Source organism: Sapajus apella, unplaced genomic scaffold (assembly GCF_009761245.1).
Source record: "Sapajus apella isolate SASKATOON/1434 unplaced genomic scaffold, GSC_monkey_1.0 scaffold1, whole genome shotgun sequence".
Taxonomy (NCBI): Eukaryota; Metazoa; Chordata; class Mammalia; order Primates; family Cebidae; genus Sapajus; species Sapajus apella.
In genome coordinates this window covers 43,418,838-43,436,727 of record NW_022436941.1, presented here as the reverse complement: position 1 = coordinate 43,436,727, position 17,890 = coordinate 43,418,838, and the positions used below count along the sequence as shown (strand labels likewise).

The 17,890-nt window shown below is 41.4% G+C and overlaps 1 protein-coding gene across 3 annotated transcripts in view; it reads left to right on the top strand.

Annotated features, from left to right (window-relative positions):
* The first annotated feature begins 1,955 nt into the window (after nucleotides 1-1,955).
* Nucleotides 1,956-17,890, top strand: part of ERAP2 (endoplasmic reticulum aminopeptidase 2) — a 44,739-nt gene continuing 28,804 nt past the window's right edge. The window contains exons 1-5 of one of the 3 annotated variants that reach the window (XR_004268183.1): nucleotides 1,956-2,725; nucleotides 5,749-6,430; nucleotides 9,663-9,801; nucleotides 13,654-13,788; nucleotides 16,071-16,191. Coding sequence is in view for 2 of the 3 variants with exons in the window: in XM_032275698.1 (XP_032131589.1) it covers nucleotides 5,871-6,430; nucleotides 9,663-9,801; nucleotides 13,654-13,788; nucleotides 16,071-16,191 (955 nt within the window). In the remaining variant the exon portion in view is untranslated. The remainder of the gene's footprint in view (nucleotides 2,726-5,748; nucleotides 6,431-9,662; nucleotides 9,802-13,653; nucleotides 13,789-16,070; nucleotides 16,192-17,890) is intronic. The other 2 variants (XM_032275698.1, XM_032275690.1) reach the window with 2 other exon arrangements.

Sequence of the window (17,890 nt, the reverse complement as noted above, 5' to 3'; positions counted from 1 at the left end):
TGGGCACTCAGCAGTTAGAGGGCAGGGTTGCTATCTGCAAAGAGCTTATGTTCTAGTGAGGAGACAGGAAAACGAACAAACAAACAACTGTATAATGAAGTATCAGGAATTGAGCAATGCTAAGAAGAAAATCAGGCTGAAGGGACAGGCCTTGGTGCTGGCAGGGTGGATTCAGGGAGGGGTGGTGCTGCCTTAGACAGAGGCAACAAGGAGGTTCTTACTGAGTTACAGGCAACGCAGAAGACCAGGATGAAATGGCAAAGTGAGGTATGAATTCCCCAGACAACAAACCTCTCAAAGCTTATCCTCTTATTAAAAAAAAAAAAAGAGAGAGAGAGAAAAGAAAGAAGAGAAAGAAAGAAAAGGAGAAAAAGAAAGAAGGAAAGAGAAAGAAAAGTTACGAGCCCATTTTGCTGAGAAACTGTTTTAAATAAGCTACAAAGTACTTGAATCCTGCTCAACTTTATCTTCTAGGCTTCTGCAGCTTAATCCCATAACCTGTTTCTTCCTTCTCCATCACCCTTCTATTCCAACGGGAAGGAGTGAGCTCTGAAAACACACATGCACTCGCTCACACACCCACAACTAGGCTGGATCCTGTGACCAGGAATATCACAGAAACACTCCCAGCCTCTTCTACCAGCCCCTACGCCCTGCAGAGTTAGAGTCCGTAGATAAGTCCCTGGGACCTGGTCTTCTTTGTCCCCTTTGTGTCCTTCTTTTTCCTGCTCACTGGTTTCCAGCCATCCCCCTTCCTGTGGTGCCCCTCTCACTACATGAAATACAGCTCTGAGGGCCCCATTCAGTCTTATGCCTTGGGCCGTAGGTGTAGGTTACTGCCTTGCTTTCTGCCCCTTTTACTTTATCGACTTGTTCATCCAGGTTAAAATAATAAAATATAGGAAGGGGGAAAAGTTAAAGCTTGGGGCTTAAGTAGGATCTAATCACAGCAACATGTGCTGTTGGGCCAAACATAGGTTGCAAACACAAACCCCAGCAGGACAAGGCACATGATACAAGTCTATGAAGAATGTCTGCAAGACAGTAAGAGCTAAGCTTGCTATATTTCACTCGACTTGTGTGGGTGTATTGCCGTTGATAGACTGTGATTCAAACAAAACAACTATAGGCTAGCACATAAGCTGCCAGTTGGCCACCATGGTTCCCACACTAGGACTTACCCCTCTGTAAATGCGAAAATCAAGGAAAGACCTTGAGCAGCTGGGGAGGCACTGTCAAGCAGTAGTTGAAAGGATTAATCCAGTGACATTGTACAAGTAAACTGCAGGAAGCCGAGCTTGGGAATCCAGGAAGACATGGGTGAAGGCCATTGTGGGGAAGGATGAGGATCTGGGCTACTTTATTCAGCTGTGGGAGTTTTTCTTAATTGGATAGAAAGAGATTGAAAATGATTAGAAAGGGCTGGTTGCAGTGACTCAACGCCTATAATCCCAACATTTTGGGAGGCTGAGGCAGAAGGATCACTTGAACCTAGGAGTTTGAGACCAACCTTAGCAACATAGAAGACCTCATCTATAATAATAATAATAATAATAATAATAATTAATTAGCTGGGTGTGGTGGTGCATGCCTGTGGCCCCACCTACTCAGGAAGCTGAAGTGGGAGGATCACTTGAGCTCGGGAAGTGGAGGCTGCAGTGAACTGGGTTGGCACCACTGTACTCCAGCCTGGGTGACAGAGTGAGACCCTATCTCAAAAAAGAAAAACAAAAAAAGGAAAAAGGAAAAGAAAGAGATCAAAACTGAAAAATCAACAGGCTTTGGTAACAAATTGGAAAGAGAATCAAAATAACTAACTATATACTTCAATCCTAGATAATGGAAGAAGGCTGGAAGCAGATGAAGTTAAAGCAGAGGGTGCTAATCTGGGGAAGGAAAACACTGTTTGAGTTGTTAGGGTTCTGGTTCAGGTTAGGGTTAGACATCTCTGTAATGCCAGTCCATCAGGCTATTGGAATTACAGCGGCAGAACCACTGAAGGAGACATCAGAATGGGAGCAATGTGGGATGAATGTGGATAAATGCTAAATCTGGGTACCAGAAAGGGTAAAGAGAGGGCAGAGCAAAGGGCAGAGGTTTCATCTTTGGGTAAAACTTACATTCAGAACAAAGAGGAAGCAGATGCCCCACTCAACCAGACACATAAAGAGAGATCAAAGAGATGAGGGTGAGATACAGTCCCCCTGAGCCCAAGGAGACTGGGAGGTTACAGACATGGAAAAGCTGAGAATAATCACCTCTGATAAAGACCACAGAAGCTGACTGGGAGCTGTTGGGTGAGCTTGGAGTTACGTTTGTGGGGTGGATGGGCAGAAGTCAGATTTCATAGCACTGCGGACGCAGCACAGGGAGAAATTCAAGATCAAGTCTTAAGACAACTTGGCACTAAAAAACATGAACTATGTCCTGAAGGTTTTACACTGGTGATAAGGGAACAGAGCAGATAACACAGCAGAAGTGGCAGCCGCTGGGGATCCTTCCTTTCCATGGTTTGGCTTCTACTCCCAAGCCACTTATTTGTGCATTCTACATAGTTTCTTGTCCTTTTTGGAATGAAGCTCTTATCCTAAGCCCCATTCACACCAGCATGATAATGAACCAGCTAGCACCGTAATCAGGAAGCATGCAAAGTTCTGAAGCTTAGAACAGAAAGTGAAAGCAAACAAATTCCCCTTCAGTCAAATCTGCAGCAGCATGATTTAAGGTAAGATATCAACATTTCTCTTGGGTTTGTCTTTAAATTAGAATTTTTCGGTAAGAATAGTGAACTGAAGGTACAGAGCTGCTGTGTTGAGAAGGTTTTGTAATCTAAGGCAGGGTTCTGGGAAAGCGGGGTGACTTGGGCACAGCTGAACTAGAAAATGTGTGCAGTTGAGACTCTGCTGCACTGACTCTCTTTCAGATACCTCTTGTCTTTTCTAAACGTTTGTGACAATTCTTGCCTCTTCAGTCCCAGGATGTTTTGTTCACTGAATTACTAATTAAAGTACAGCACAGTATAATAGAAAGCCCACCAGACCAAAGGTCAAAGGGCTGTTGTTTCAGTCCTGATTCTGCCTCAAACTTCCTGTGTGGATTTTGAGAAGTCACCATCCTGTTTCTTTATCTGTTTATTTTATTTAATTTATTTATTTTAAGACAGAGCCTCACTCTGTTGCCCAGGCTGGAGTGCAGCAGCATGATCTCGGCTCACTGCAACCTCCACCTCCCAAGTTCAAGCGATTCTCATGCCTCAGCCTCCCAAGTAGCTGGGACTACAGGCATGTGCCACAACGCCCGGCGAATTTTTGTATTTTTAGTAGAGACAGGGTTTTGCCATGTTGGCCAGGCTGATCTCAAATTCCTGACCTCAGGTGATCTGCCCACCTTGGCCTCCCAAAGTGCTGGGATTACAGGCCTGAGTCACTGAGCCCGGTCCTGTTTCTTTACCTGAACATTAAGGAGTTGTACTATCTGGCCTTAAAACCCTTTCTACCTCTAAAGTTAAAGACCGTGTGATTAAATATCAAAGCTTTTCTCTCTACTCTTATCAATCAAGTACATCTCTGGGAGTGTCTGCTGCAAGTCAGGGCAGATCTACTCCTTCATTTTGGCCATGGAATGCAAGTTATAACCCCAATAATAATTTAATATCCAGCATTCATTACTTGCTTCCTATATGCCCCATGCTATGCCATCCCAACTTCTTCACATGAATTATTTCATTTAATCATCCCAGCATGAGGAAGGTATACTTATTACAATGTTTTATGGGTGAGAGAAATGAAGCTCAGAAAGTCAGAAACTTTGCCCATGATCACACAGGTGAGGTTGGTGGAATTAGTGCTGGCATCTAGGCACGCTGATTCCAAAGAGCCAGACCTAACTAATAAGCCACTCCATTTTTTTTAATGCCTCCAAAATTCAAGCTAATAGGCCAATCACAATTGTACTTATCAGAGGTTCTTGGAACATTGAGATTTGGTAGCAGTAATAATGCTTGTTTTTAAAAGGAAGGAGAAGTGTCTTTATTTAATATGATTTTATTTTTTGTTCCTTTAACCATATCTGTTATCTGCATTAATAGTGTAAATTTAAAAATGGAAGTAATTGTTTGGATAATTAATTCTGCAGAACTTGTTAAGGATTAAAAAAGAAGAAGCAGAAAAAACCTTCATGGTTTGAGTTGAAGCAGTAAGGACGTAAGTAGAGGCAGCTGGCAGGGTGCGAGTAAAAACTGATTCCCTAAATTAACCAGCTGTTTCTCCTAATTTTATACGTGTTGTAGATTTACCCTTTGAATAGAAAGAAACTTAGTTCTATTTGCAAAGGTAATAAATTCAGTTTGATTTAATTGTGCTTTCTTTCTTTTTTTTTTTTTTTTTTTTTTTTTGAGACAAAGTTTTGCCCTTGCTGCTCAGGCTGGAGCACAATGGCACACTCTCGGCTCACCACAACCTCCACCTCCTGGTTTAAAGCGATTCTCCTGCCTCAGCCTCCCGAGTAGCATGCGCCACCATGCCTGGTTAATTTTGTATTTTTGGTAGAGACGGGGTTTCTCCATGTTGGTCAGGCTGGTTTCAAACTCTCGGCCTCAGGTGATCTGCCCACCTCGACCTCCCAAAGTGCTGGGATAATAGGCATGAGCCACCATGCCCAGCCAATTGTGCTTTCAAAAGTAGTATAATGGGAAAAGACCCAAATCTTTAAAAAAAAAATTCTGTGAAAATATTATAAACTCAGAATTTATTTCCGTGACTTTTGACATATTGAAAATAAACTAAGGATAAACACCTACCTTGGCCAGCAACCTTTATACCAGTAGCCATAAAATGAGGCCGTTCAGATAATGTTATTGAAAGAGGCGAAGTTCAGTGCTATTAGTAGTAATATAATAATATCCGGTATCCAAAGAATGTAGAATATATAGAGAATATTCTTTGTGACTTATGAAGACAAAATAGAGGCATCTTGCACAGCTTACTTTGAGGCATACTCTTAAAAATACATGTGTGCCTGTGGTTCCAGCCACTTGGGAGGCTGAGGCATCAGGATTGCTTGACTCTAGGAATTTGAGGCCAGCCTGGGCAACATAATGAGACATTGTCTTTAAAAAATAAAATAAAATAGGCTGGTTACAGTGGCTCATGCCTGTAATCCTAACACTCTGGAGAAGGCTAAGTGGGGAGGATTGCTTGAATTCAGGAGTTTGAGACCAGCCTGGGTAACATAGGGAGACCTCCATCTCTATGAAAAAAAGTAGATGGGTGTGGCAATGTGTGTCTGTAGTCCCAGCTACTCTGGAGGTTGAGGTGGGAGGATCACTTGAGCCCAGGAAGTTGAGGCTGCAGTAAGCGGTGATCATGGCTGCACACTCTATTCCAACCTGGGCAACAGAGCAAGAACCTGTCTAAAACATAAATAAATAAACAAAAATTTAAAATATAACCAAATGTTAAAAAACATTCAACATGCAATGAATTTACACACCTACCTCTGCTCATTGCACAAGAATTCAGAAGAAATCCATTACATTCAATTTTAAGGTAAGGGTTTGGGGGCAGTTCTAAAGGGTTTTTATTTGTAATAACCAGATGGCAGCTTAATTTCTGCTGTATTTTGTAGATACTTGGCCTAATTCTGACAGAGAGCAGATTTTCTCTTACACAAATATTTTTAAATGTTTAAGATTTTATTGTAAATTGAAATTTTTTTTCTTTATGCTATAAGTGGGTTTTTTTCTTCTAGATTAAATTCATATATTGAAAATATTATTCAGATCCCATGGGACATAACTGGAACCAGTGCAGTGCTATGAAGAACTAGGAGACTAGCCTGGATATTAACTTGTCATCTAGAGAATAGATTTCATGTTCCATTATTCTGCAATGGTTAACTCACGCAGAACACCAAGGTTTAACATTCACACAGGATTTTACTGCTTAGCAGCCATCTTGCCCCAAATATCCATTTGTTCTCTGAGTTATCACTTCACTGAGGACCTTGGGGCTTTCCCAGTAGCTGCCAATGGGGAACCATTTCCTTGGCAGGAGCTAAGGCTCCCCAACGTGATCATTCCCCTCCATTATGACCTCTTTGTCCATCCCAATCTCACCTCTCTGGACTTTGTTGCATCTGAGAAGATTGAGGTCTTGGTCAGCAATGCTACCCAGTTTATCATCTTGCACAGCAAAGATCTTGAAATCACGAATGCCACCCTTCAGTCAGAGGAAGATTCAAGATACATGAAACCAGGAAGAGAGCTGAAAGTTTTGAGTTATCCTCCTCATCAACAAATTGCATTGCTGGTTCCAGAGAAACTTATGCCTCACCTGAAGTACTATGTGGCTATTGACTTCCAAGCCAAGTTAGCTGATGGCTTTGAAGGGTTTTATAAAAGCACATACAGAACTGTTGGTGGTGAAACAAGGTAAGAACTTGCTCAGGTAATTTACATTCTCTTGTGATAATTTCCTTACAAGTTACATCTTTGCCAGGAGCAGACTTCACCAGCCATTTATGAGAAATCCCGTAAACTGTGAGGAACCCAGAAGAAGGAAAAGCTCTATCATTCCTTAAGGAAACCACAGTAGAGATGAAAAGGCAGGTTACAGAGTCATAAACAGCTGGATAACTAGGGAGAGAGGCCAGTATATGACTGTGATAAGATGGATATGCTTAAGTGCTAGGGAAAGAGATGGTAGATGCAGAGAGGGCTGAAATAGGGAATGCTTCTCAAAGGAAGTGTGTCTTCGTCTGGGACCAGAAGGAAACGTAAGTGAGATTGGGGTTGGGAGAGAGGAAGTGACAGAGTATACATTGCCCAGGTAACAGCATGACTCATAGCCAATAGGCAGAAACAAGGAATAAGTTTGTTTGAAAAATTGAGAAATATGGTCTATTTAATCAAGTCATATTCATTGAGCACATACTATGTGCCAGGCACTGCACTGAATGTGTGATGGTGGGATCCGATGGAAGAGACAATCAGGACAAGAAAATAAATAAAATTGGCAAGGTAAGTGGACAGTGCTATGAATGAAATAAAACAAGGTGCAAAAAAAGTAGAAAGTGTGGCTGGGGATTGAGACTAATTCAGATGACTGGGCAGGAAAGTCTTTGTTGAGGAAGTGCATTTAAATTGAGAGCTGAATTTTTTTAAAGAAACAATTATGAGAACATCTCAGGGCAAGTGCAAAGGCTCTAAGACAGGACTGATTGACAGAAGAAGGCCAGTGTGAGCTGAAGAGGGTGAACAAGAGGGAGAAAGGGATCAGATCATGTGGAGTCTTGGAGTATCTTATAAGGAGTTTTGACTTTTACTCAGATGAGATGGGAAGTCATTGGAAGATTCTACTCTGATTTATGCTTTGTAAAGATCAAGTCTATGTTGAGTGTGTTACAGAGAAGCAGAGTAATCATTTGGGAGGTCATTGCAGTAATTCAGGTAAGTGATAGTAAGGCCAGGCATGGTGGCTCATGCCTGTAATCCCAGCACTTTGGGAGGCCAAGGCAGGTGGATCACGAGGTCAAGAGATTGAGACCATCCTGGCCAACATGGTGAAAACCCATCTCTACTAAAAATACAAATATTAGTTGGGTGTGGTGGTGCATGCCTGTAGTCCCAGCTACTGGGGAGGCTGAGGCAAGAGAATTGCTTGAACCCAGGAGGCAGAGGTTGCAATGAGCCAAGATCACCACTGCACTCTAGCCTGATGACAGAGTGAGACTCTGTCTCAAAAGAAAAAAAAAAAAGGAAGTGATAGTAATTTGGGAAAGGCTAGTGGCAGTGCTTATGGAGTGAAGCAATTGAACTTGGCAGTTATTTTGGAGGGCAAAACGACAGAGATTGCTGACATTGGTCATGTGAGGTGAGGGCAAGAGAAGAATCAAGGTTGCTTCACGGAGTGGGTGGTTTGGTTTTCCAGGGCCAGGATCCATCTGGGAGGTAAGCTCTTCCCCACGCTCATCTCCTTCCACTTCCCCTTGGTGACGCTTCTCCTCGTTGCAGCCACAATTTTCAGGGGCTTGTTCTCAGGCTCAGCACAGTATTGGATAGGAAAAGTATCAACTCCTTCTCACTAAGGTATCATGTAAACAATGATGGCTTTTTTCATTTTTTTCAAATGCCACAGGCCCCATCCAAAGGACATACATCTTAGGAATACTATTCTGGGAGCTGTGGGAGAGTAGAGGGGGAGATATTTGGAATGAAGCTGGAGGACTTGCCACCATGCCTCCCAGGATTAATTGCAGGCTATTCCTGACTCTTCTTGTGGTTAATTAGTCAGTTCCCTTCATACTCAGTCACCTAGTAGGTCTGATGTGTAGGATAACGTGCTACACGATGTCAATTGAATCTTATGAATCTCTCTTTCTCTCTCTTTCTTCCTCACTTCTTCATTTAAAATACCCAAATAATTCAGTTGATGGTAGTTCTTTTGAGATGCAGAAAGTCACACTTTGCATGTAGATTTCAAATTAATCATGTAAGCAGCAAAGGTTCAGTTCCTTTATTTTTTTTCAATGGAGACTTATTACAACCAAAATTTCACATGGGTGAAAATTATTTCAGCCACTTAGAATTCCTTTACATTTGCAGAAGCTGCTACCAAATACAAATAAAACCTTGAGGCCACAAGTGAATCATTTACATCCCTAGCCTTAGTTTCCCAGCCTGTTTCAAAGAAATAAAGTAAGCTGAGGGAAAATACCCTGACAGCTTCCCTTTCTTCCCTCCTGACCTCTCTCTTTCCCATTTCAGCTATTCTATTCTCCCCTCCTTTTCCACTCAAAATCTGCTCCTCAGATTCACTTCTTAATTGAAGCTTAAAGTTCAAAGAGTAAATCTGCAACTGTACAGTTTCAGGCATATCCAGGTGTTGGGATAGATAAGTTTGTCAGGGTATATATCTATTATACCTGTCATTGTCTGAAGAGTGGCAAGCAGAGATAACTGGAAGTACCTGGGGGCACAGATGCCACAGGGAGACCGTTAGCGAATAATGATACAAGAATATGAAAGCTCAGCTCCTTGCCTCCAGTGAGGGACACGTGAAGGTGTAGTTTGCATCCCAGAGCTCCCTGGGAGTCAGGCTGATGCTGGGACTTTGCCTGTCCTGCACCCTTGCCTGGCTTCTCCCTTTTCCCTGTCCTGCAGGTAAGGACCTCTTTCTCCTGGCAGCATGTTCTCAATAAGTCAGGATCTGCTTCCTGGAAACACAAGACATCACTCATGTACACAGTTACTCAAATGTCTGCATGAGGCCCTTTCAGGTTTAGAGACAAGACTGACGATTAATTTCCTAGTGAATTTTGAAGTCATGTAGAAAACATGTGTACTATCTCAGCCATTTACTGGCTAGGGATCCTGCTAAGGTCATTCAAGTTCTCTGAGCCTCAATATCCTTGTTTGACCTGAGTATGAATGAAATAATGTAATTAGGGTTCCCAGAACAGGGCATTGCTCATAATTGGTAGCTGCTAAATAAGATTTTACTTTCATTTTCCTCAAAAGACAGTTTTTGAGATTCACAAAGATTGTAGGTTGAGAAATAAAGCCTATTACCCCAAGGTTTGATAAGCTGTTTGCTACATGTACAGATTCATTTCTCTTCTTTGTTTCACTTGTGCATTTTGGCTGGGGGTGGGTCTTTTCACAGAATACTTGCCGTAACAGATTTTGAGCCAACCCAGGCACGCATGGCTTTCCCTTGCTTTGATGAACCATTGTTCAAAGCCAATTTTTCCATCAAGATCCGAAGAGAGAGCAGGCATATCGCACTATCCAACATGCCAAAGGTATTTCCACTTCCAGAAACATTGAGAAATTGTTCTCAAGTTGAAACTCAGTCTTTGTTGTTGTTGTTGTTGTTTGGTGTTTTGTTTAATTGCTTTAGGATTTCAGTCATTAATTTGTTTTTTATCTATCACCATCATCATCTCACTCCTTCTAGACTTTAACATCATTCTGTTTGGGGCATTGTTACACAAAAAGCTTTTTTTATTTTTATTTTTTCAAGCAAAGTGATTTATACTTCGTGTTTATATGGAGAAGTATCTTAAATCACTGTTCGCTTGGCCAGGGATGAAATTCAGAATCACCTAGAGCAGCACTTCTCAGACTTTAGGTTAAATGAATGGTATCCAATGAATGGTCTGAGGATCTTGTTAAAATTCAGATTCTGACTCAAGAGGTCTTGGGTTGAAGCTTGAAGTTCTACCTTTCTAACAAGCCCCCAGGTGATACTACTGCTGACGGTCCAGAGACCCCTTTTGCAGTGACAAGGACCTCAGGGACTTTACAGGGTCCCAGCTCAGGAAATTCGGATCTAGTAGTCTGTGATGGAACTTAGAAATCCCTTTTGTAAGTTTCACAAGTAATTCTTAAATTTATGAAAATTATTAATTGTGGTTATACAATGTTTTTAATTGAAAAAAAATTGGAACTCTTATTTGGCTGATATTGGTACTCAAAATGCAGAGACTCTGGAAGGCACAGTAGACCCTTTTCCTTGTTTGATACCTCCTCATTAATGATGTGCTTGCCATTTGTGCTGCTGAACAAAATGTAAAATATTTCTGTAACGCTGCTTGGAAAGTAGGACAAAAATAGAGGCTCTCCTGATGGTGCTTCAGAAAGGCAGAGCACAGGAGGCGGCAGGTCATCCACAGCCAGCACGTGGCCGAACACCATTTTCCTCTCTGCCTCTAAAGATGCAGGAGAGAAACGAGCCCATAATCTAGATGCTGCATCCCCCAGATTTCTACTTAATGCTGGAAAAGACGTTTGCTCTGAAATACTGGCAGAGTAGACCAAAGGCAAAAGAAGCAAACCTCCGTGGGACCCCGTAGCACAGTTTTTCCGTGATTATTAACAGTGAGCAGTTTAATTAGCCCTTCATTTTCAGGTAGCAACAATTTGCTGCTTTGACACCAACTCTTCTTTCTAACAGCATGTTCGTTTCAGGACAGTGTATCATTGCAGTAGCTTTCCTGGAAGTTTTTATTAATGTGATTTTTTATCTAAGTAATCATGGTGGGTAAAGTAAAAACAGCCCTTTTCATCAAATAAAATACAAACATAAATTGCCATTATCATTATTATATTAAAATTAAAAATTTATATCTTAGAAATCTCTAGTAACTTCTCGTGTTTAAGGAAAAGAAGCAAACACTTTGAAAATGTTTTCTTTTTTTCCCCTGTCTTTCTTTTTTTTTTTGTTTGTTTGAGATGGACTCTTGCTCTGTCTCCTAGGCTGGAATGCAGTGGCACAATCTCGGCTTACTGCAACCTCTGCCTCCTAGGTTCAAGCGATTCTCCTGCCTCAGCCTACTGAGTAGCTGGGATTACAGGGATGTGCCACCACGCCTGGCTAATTTTTGTATTTTTAGTAGAGATGGGGTTTCACCATATTGGTCAGGCTGGTATCAAACTCCTGACCTCGTGATCCTCCCACTTCAGCCTCCCAAAGTGCTGGGATTACAGGCATGAGCCACTGCGCCCAGCCTTTGAAAATATTTTCTAAGGTCCTTGGATGTCTACTTTGCCCAGTTGACTGCAGCAGCTCGCTGGATCATGCCCTTTTCAGCAAATACTGATTTAACATTCTGCTTTTAATAGACATTGACCAACCCAGGCTCTCATGGTTAGTCAAAAAAGGAGAACTGAATTAATGTCACAATCATACTCTCTAGATAACAGTTGCAGCTCCTAAGCTGGGCTATCGACTGGTGGGAAGAAGCAATACACACTCAGTTCTCAGTTTCCTTAGTTAAGAATGCAGAATTTAAGAGAAGTGAGGAGCCACCCAAGGGCTAGTAGGGGCGGCATATATTTTGGACACTGATTTGTCTCTTTCATCCTTTTAAGGGAACACAAACGCACTGGTGACAATTTCTATGCAGGTCAAGTTCTACTGGTATTGAGAAAACAGTTAATGCTGTCTAGCAACCAGAGTTTTGTACGTGGAACTTACATCACCATCCTGGAAGAACTTACACTAATACTGCATACACGTCCATTTAAGGCAATGTTAATCTACATGGGTCACTCTAGGTTTCTGAACAAAACTCAGCCTCCAGGGACTGCACTGTCTTCCTCTGGGGGGAGAAATCTTAGCAAACACTCATCTGCCTCCTACCATTCCTGCCACCAGCTTTCTAGTAGCCCAGACTCATTTCCCCATAGCCTCATAGCCTATTCCTCCACCAGTCGCCCTTCCACACACTTGACTAGATGGTTTTGCTGCTGACTTTGGCCAGAAGACCACAATAATACCCTGTCTCGCAGCCCCCACCATAAAACAGCATCTCCTCTGCTGGGAGTGGATATCCAGAGAACATTTGTTGAATCAAATTCCTAAAAAAGGTGACTGTTGTTGAGTGAAATTAATTTGCTGGATAGAGTTTTAAAAAATTTTCAGCCCTGTATCTACTTCTACCTTTCTTAGAGTATTTGTTTGGTATCTTCTTCTTAATTGGAACTTAGAAATAGATTTCAAATAGAATTCAGTAAAATTAAATTCTGTAAAATTTAATAACAAAAACATTTGCCGTCGTAGTAGACTAGGTAGTCTATGGTAATGCTTCAAGCTATTTTCTTCACCAAAGCACAGCGTAATCTTATCCAGCACATCAAACATGCTTAATAAGTTGCAGTCAGCATTGTCACAAGCCTGACTCCCAGAACGGGCTTGAGGATAGAGGTGTGGGAGAGCCAGTCTAAGAGTTGTGACTAGCTTGAAGAAAATGTTTTCAAATTATTGGATCTGTATCCTTCAGTGTTTGGGGGCATTGTACCATGGTGAAAACCATCTCTGAGACAAGCGGCCCAGACCAAATGAAGATAGAATTCAGTCATTACCCAGTGATCTTGATGGATGCAGCTGACAAGACTGTAGGCTGAAAAGTTTCTACTTCCTCAGGAGATGGGCAGAAGCTTAAATTACTAATGACCTCCTTGGCCTGACTGCTTTCATTGCTGAATCAATGAAGCAAAGATAAAATAAGACCATGACTCAAGCTGTCACGCAGCAAGTGAGAGGAAGAGCATCATCTTTGGAGTCACACGGTCACATTCACATCTTGGTCCCACCATGGAACTAGCCATGTGATCTGCAACAATTCAGTAAACAATTCTGAGCCTCTGTTTCCTCACCTAAGAAATAACACCAACCTCACACTCCATAAGAAGATTAAAAGATAATGTGAAGCCTCTAGTTCAGTTTTACTTCCTGTTTCCTTTTTCTGCAGAGGTGTATTTTTTGTACAACAAAGGGAAAGGGGGCATTATCTGGTATTTTACTTCAAAGCCCAGAAGTTGAATTGATGCCAGTGTTGGAGATTATTGCATTTTAAGAAAATATAAACACCTAATAGTTTTGTGGTTTCAATCAACAAAATTTGATTTGGCATTTTTGTGCTTTGGGGATATCAAAAGCGGGGCTTTGTGTCTTCCACATAGTGCTGGGATAAAAGCAATAGTGGTAAGAGAGGCCACAGAATGCTATGAGAGGCCATTGCCCTCCTACGAGGTCATCGAATGTCCTTCAGAGTATCAGGCTTGCCTCTTGAGTTAGAGCCGTAAGTCATAGGCATGGCTATGAAATACTTCAGTTTTCAAGTATGGATTATTCCTTTTCCTTTCTGTAGGTTAAGACAATTGAGCTTGAAGGAGGCCTTTTGGAAGATCACTTTGAAACTACTGTAAAAATGAGTACGTACCTTGTAGCCTACATTGTTTGTGATTTCCACTCTGTAAGTGGCTCTACCTCATCAGGAGTCAAGGTGAGACTGACTTCTGTTTTCTGCGCAGTACAGAATAGTGTCCTGAGAGCAGTGAGCTTTTATTTTCTCATGTTTTTCCTTATTATTAAAGCATTATGCTTGCATTACAAAAATAGATAAAAAACGAAATTAAAAATTATTCATAGTCCTGTCACCAAGATACAACTATCGATAATAGTTTAGCCTTCCAAATATTTTCCATATGTATGTCAGCATATGTGTATGTACATAGTAACTGTATTTACTGACTATATATGTAAAGGTATTTCTCAAAGTATATATATACACACACATACACATACATACATATACCCTTTGCAAAATAATATATTGACTGTTTTTAACCCATTTTATCAAAATATGTCATAAAAGTTGAATGTCATTAAAAATTATAAATAATATTATATTAATAATTGCATCAAAGTCTAATAAGGATTTTTAAATCAGCTTCTTATTTTTGAACATGTATGTTTTCTCCCACTCTTTTTGTGTGTGTGTGATGGAGTCTTGTTCTGTTGCCCAGGCTGGAGTGCAATGACGTGATCTCAGCTCACTGCAATCTTTGCCTCCCAGGTTCAAGCAATTCTCCCACCTCAGCCTCCTGAGTAGCTGGGACTACAGGCACCTGCCATTATGCCCGGCCTATTTTTGTATTTTTGTAGAGATGGGGTTTCACCATGTTGACCAGGCTGGTCTTGAACTCCTGAACTCAAGTGTTCCACCTACCTCGGCCTCTCAAAGTGCTAGGATTACAGGTGTGAATCACCTTGCCTGACCATTTCCCACTGTTTTTTAAATAACTTTTTTCCTCAACAGAAGATCTTTATAATTTTTAGAGTCTTCATTGTTTGTAAAAACTTACAACAATACCTAATGATTATCTTTGTGGTTAAATATTCCCAAGCATCAGTGGACATATTAAATAAATAAAAAAGAACTTCTTATCCCAAGGGACAAAATTATAGATATAAAAACATCTTTAAAGTTTATAAAAGAATGCTTTTGAAAAACGGAGATAGGCCAGGCACAGTGGCTCACACCTGTAATCCCAGCACTTCGGGTGGCCGAGGTGGGCAGATCACCTGAGGTCAGGAGTTTGAGACCAGCCTGGCCAACAAGATGAAACTCCATCTCTACTAAAAATACAAAAATTAGCCAGCCATGGTGGCAAGTGCCTGTAATCCCAGCTACTCAAAAGGCTGAAGCAGGAGAATCACTTGCACCCAGGAGGCAAAGATTGCAGTGAGCCGAGATTACACCAGGCACTCCAGCCTGGGCGACGAGAGTAAGACTTCATCTCAAAAATAAATAAATAAATAAAAGAAAAATCAGTATAAAATGTCTATTACAATTTACATACATATAATACTTATGAATATGTAGATATGTGAGTTGTGTAGCTACATATATATCATGGCAGCTCTGCACATAGATATATATGTGCATAGACATGGATGGGCAGGAGGTGACTGGCACTTCAGAAGACAGGTTCTCGTCAGCCTCCTTGGATGCACATCCCAGGTCTTCAACTTTCAGCCTGGGTGATCTGGAGCAAGCTACTAAATCTTCATGTGTTTTTGTTGCTTCATCTATAAAATGGCAGCTGCTTCACAGAGTGGGTGCAAATTATTAAATTAGGTTTTACATGTAAGCATTCAGCATAGTGCCTGGTAAACGTCAAAAAATGATGGCCATTTACATATTTTCCATATAAAAGTTCTGAAGGACTTCAGTTAATTCAGAGCATAAAAGCATGTCATGAAATAAAAGTAGCCCTATACTTGGAAGCCAAGAAAATTGGAATCTAATTCTATTTTTTCCACTTAATAGCTAGTTTCCTTGGGGAAGCCTTGGAACATATTTGAGCATTTCTTGGTTTAAAGCAAACTTGACAGAGGATGGATCCAATAAGTTATTCAGGGTTTCCCCACACGGGTCTAGAAACCTATGTTTTATTTGGATTGTGTTTGCCGTCATCATTTCAGAAAGCTAGTTGTCAAGTACTTGGGTTATGATATGATGGGTCAATATGGTTTGAAAGTTACAGACGAGCACTGAGGAAATGGATTGTAACAGATGCTGCAGGGTGTTTGTAATTTTCAAGACCGACTTTTGCTTTCATACTTCACAGAACCTCTTACCCTTATTGACAACATGCTTAATCGTATCTTAATACTTGCTTGAAAAGATGCAGTCTGCCTTTCTGTGTGAGAGGGTTAACAGGAACAGAATTAAGCCAGGGAGCTGTCATTCAAAAACCTCTTCTGATCCCCATTTCCCAGGTGTCCATCTACGCGTCCCCAGACAAATGGAATCAAACACATTATGCTTTGCAGGCATCACTGAAGCTACTTGATTTTTATGAAAAGTACTTTGATATCAACTATCCACTCCCCAAACTGGGTATGTTCAAATTCCACATTATTGTCATTTTCTTCATTTTTGCTCATAGAACTTGCTTTGATTTCTTCCCTCCTTCTATCTCTTTCTATATGATTTAAATGAGCACTAAAGAATTCAGTTAGCTCAAGAAAAAATCGTTTGTTCCTCAGAGATGGTCCCTAAGTGCAGAAAATATTTATGAGATGCCCCGATAGTGTGGATCATTTCTCTATTCTTTTATCCCATTTAATGTATCTGCATTGCACTCTCCCAGGCCGATCAGAAAAGGCACACACTGCAGGCTCGGACAGAAGCCAGGTAGAGGGCCGTGGAAAGAGATGGGGAGAAAGAGGGAAGATAAACAGTGACTGCTCTGTTCAAAATAAGAGTCCATGTGTCCAAGAGCTCGTCACAGGAATGCTCTTTGAATATTTGTCCATCACAGTGATGCTGTGGCTCCCTGTGGCAGACATCATGGCTCTCAGCCATTATGTTCCTCTTCTGTGGGAGGGAAACACACCTCCCATCATGCTGTTCTTCTATGCCCCAGCAGCGTTGATTAGAGAATGAATTTTCCATTAAAAAATACACACACACACACACACACACACACACACACACACACACACACACATCATATTACAATTAGAGGAATTTCTGGAGCAATCGCTATCGTACAAGGTCAATATTTGTCCAAGGTCCTATTTGTACAAGGTCAACAATCTTTTATTTTAGTTTTACTTTTTACACTTTATTTATTTATTTGAGATGGAGTTTCTCTCCTGTTCAAAGGTTTATGTAGACAGAGAACTGAAAACTGTGCCTCCATCTGTTACTTATATTGGGCACTGAGGTTGGATGGTAAGACTGTGGAATAGATTTTTAAAAATTGCAGGAGGCCAGGCGCGGTGGCTCACGCCTGTAATCCCAGCACTTTGGGAGGCCGAGGCGGGTAGATCACGAGGTCAAGAGATCGAGACCATCCTGGTCAACATGGTGAAACCCCGTCTCTACTAAAAATACAAAAATTAGCTGGACATGGTGGCGCGTGCCTGTAATCCCAGCTACTCAGGAGGCTGAGGCAGAAGAATTGCCTGAACCCATGAGGCGGAGGTTGCGGTGAGCCGAGATCACGCCATTGCACTTCAGCCTGGGTAACGAGAGTGAAACTCCATCTCAAAAAAAAAAAAAAAATTGTAGGAAACAGATCATTTGGGTGTGGTAGTAGGTCTTTACATGAGATGATATTAGTGGTCTATCTTGCTTTTAATTTTCTATCTTAAAAAATTTTTAAATTCTAGTTTCAGAATATTATAGAGCAGCAGCCCCCAACCTTTTTGACACTAGGGACTGGATTTGTGGAAGACAATTTTTCCACAAAGGTTGGGATGATGGTTTTGGGATGAAACTGTTCCACCTCAGAGCATCGGGGATTAGGTTCTCATAAGGAACATGCAGCCTAGATCCTTCACATGCGCAGTTCTCAATAGGGTTCATGCTCCTGTGAGAATCTAATGGCGCCACTGGTCTAGCAGGAGGCAGAGTTCAGGCAGTAAGGCTGTCTCGCCCACCACTCACCTCCTGCTGTGAGGCCTGGTTTCTAACAGGCCATTGACAAGTACTGGTCCGAGGCCCCGGGGTTGGGGACCCCTGTTGTAGAGCATATAAAAATTGTGATGAAAGTTTCATAGCATATACAGATTAGTGCTTGGGGTTTCTG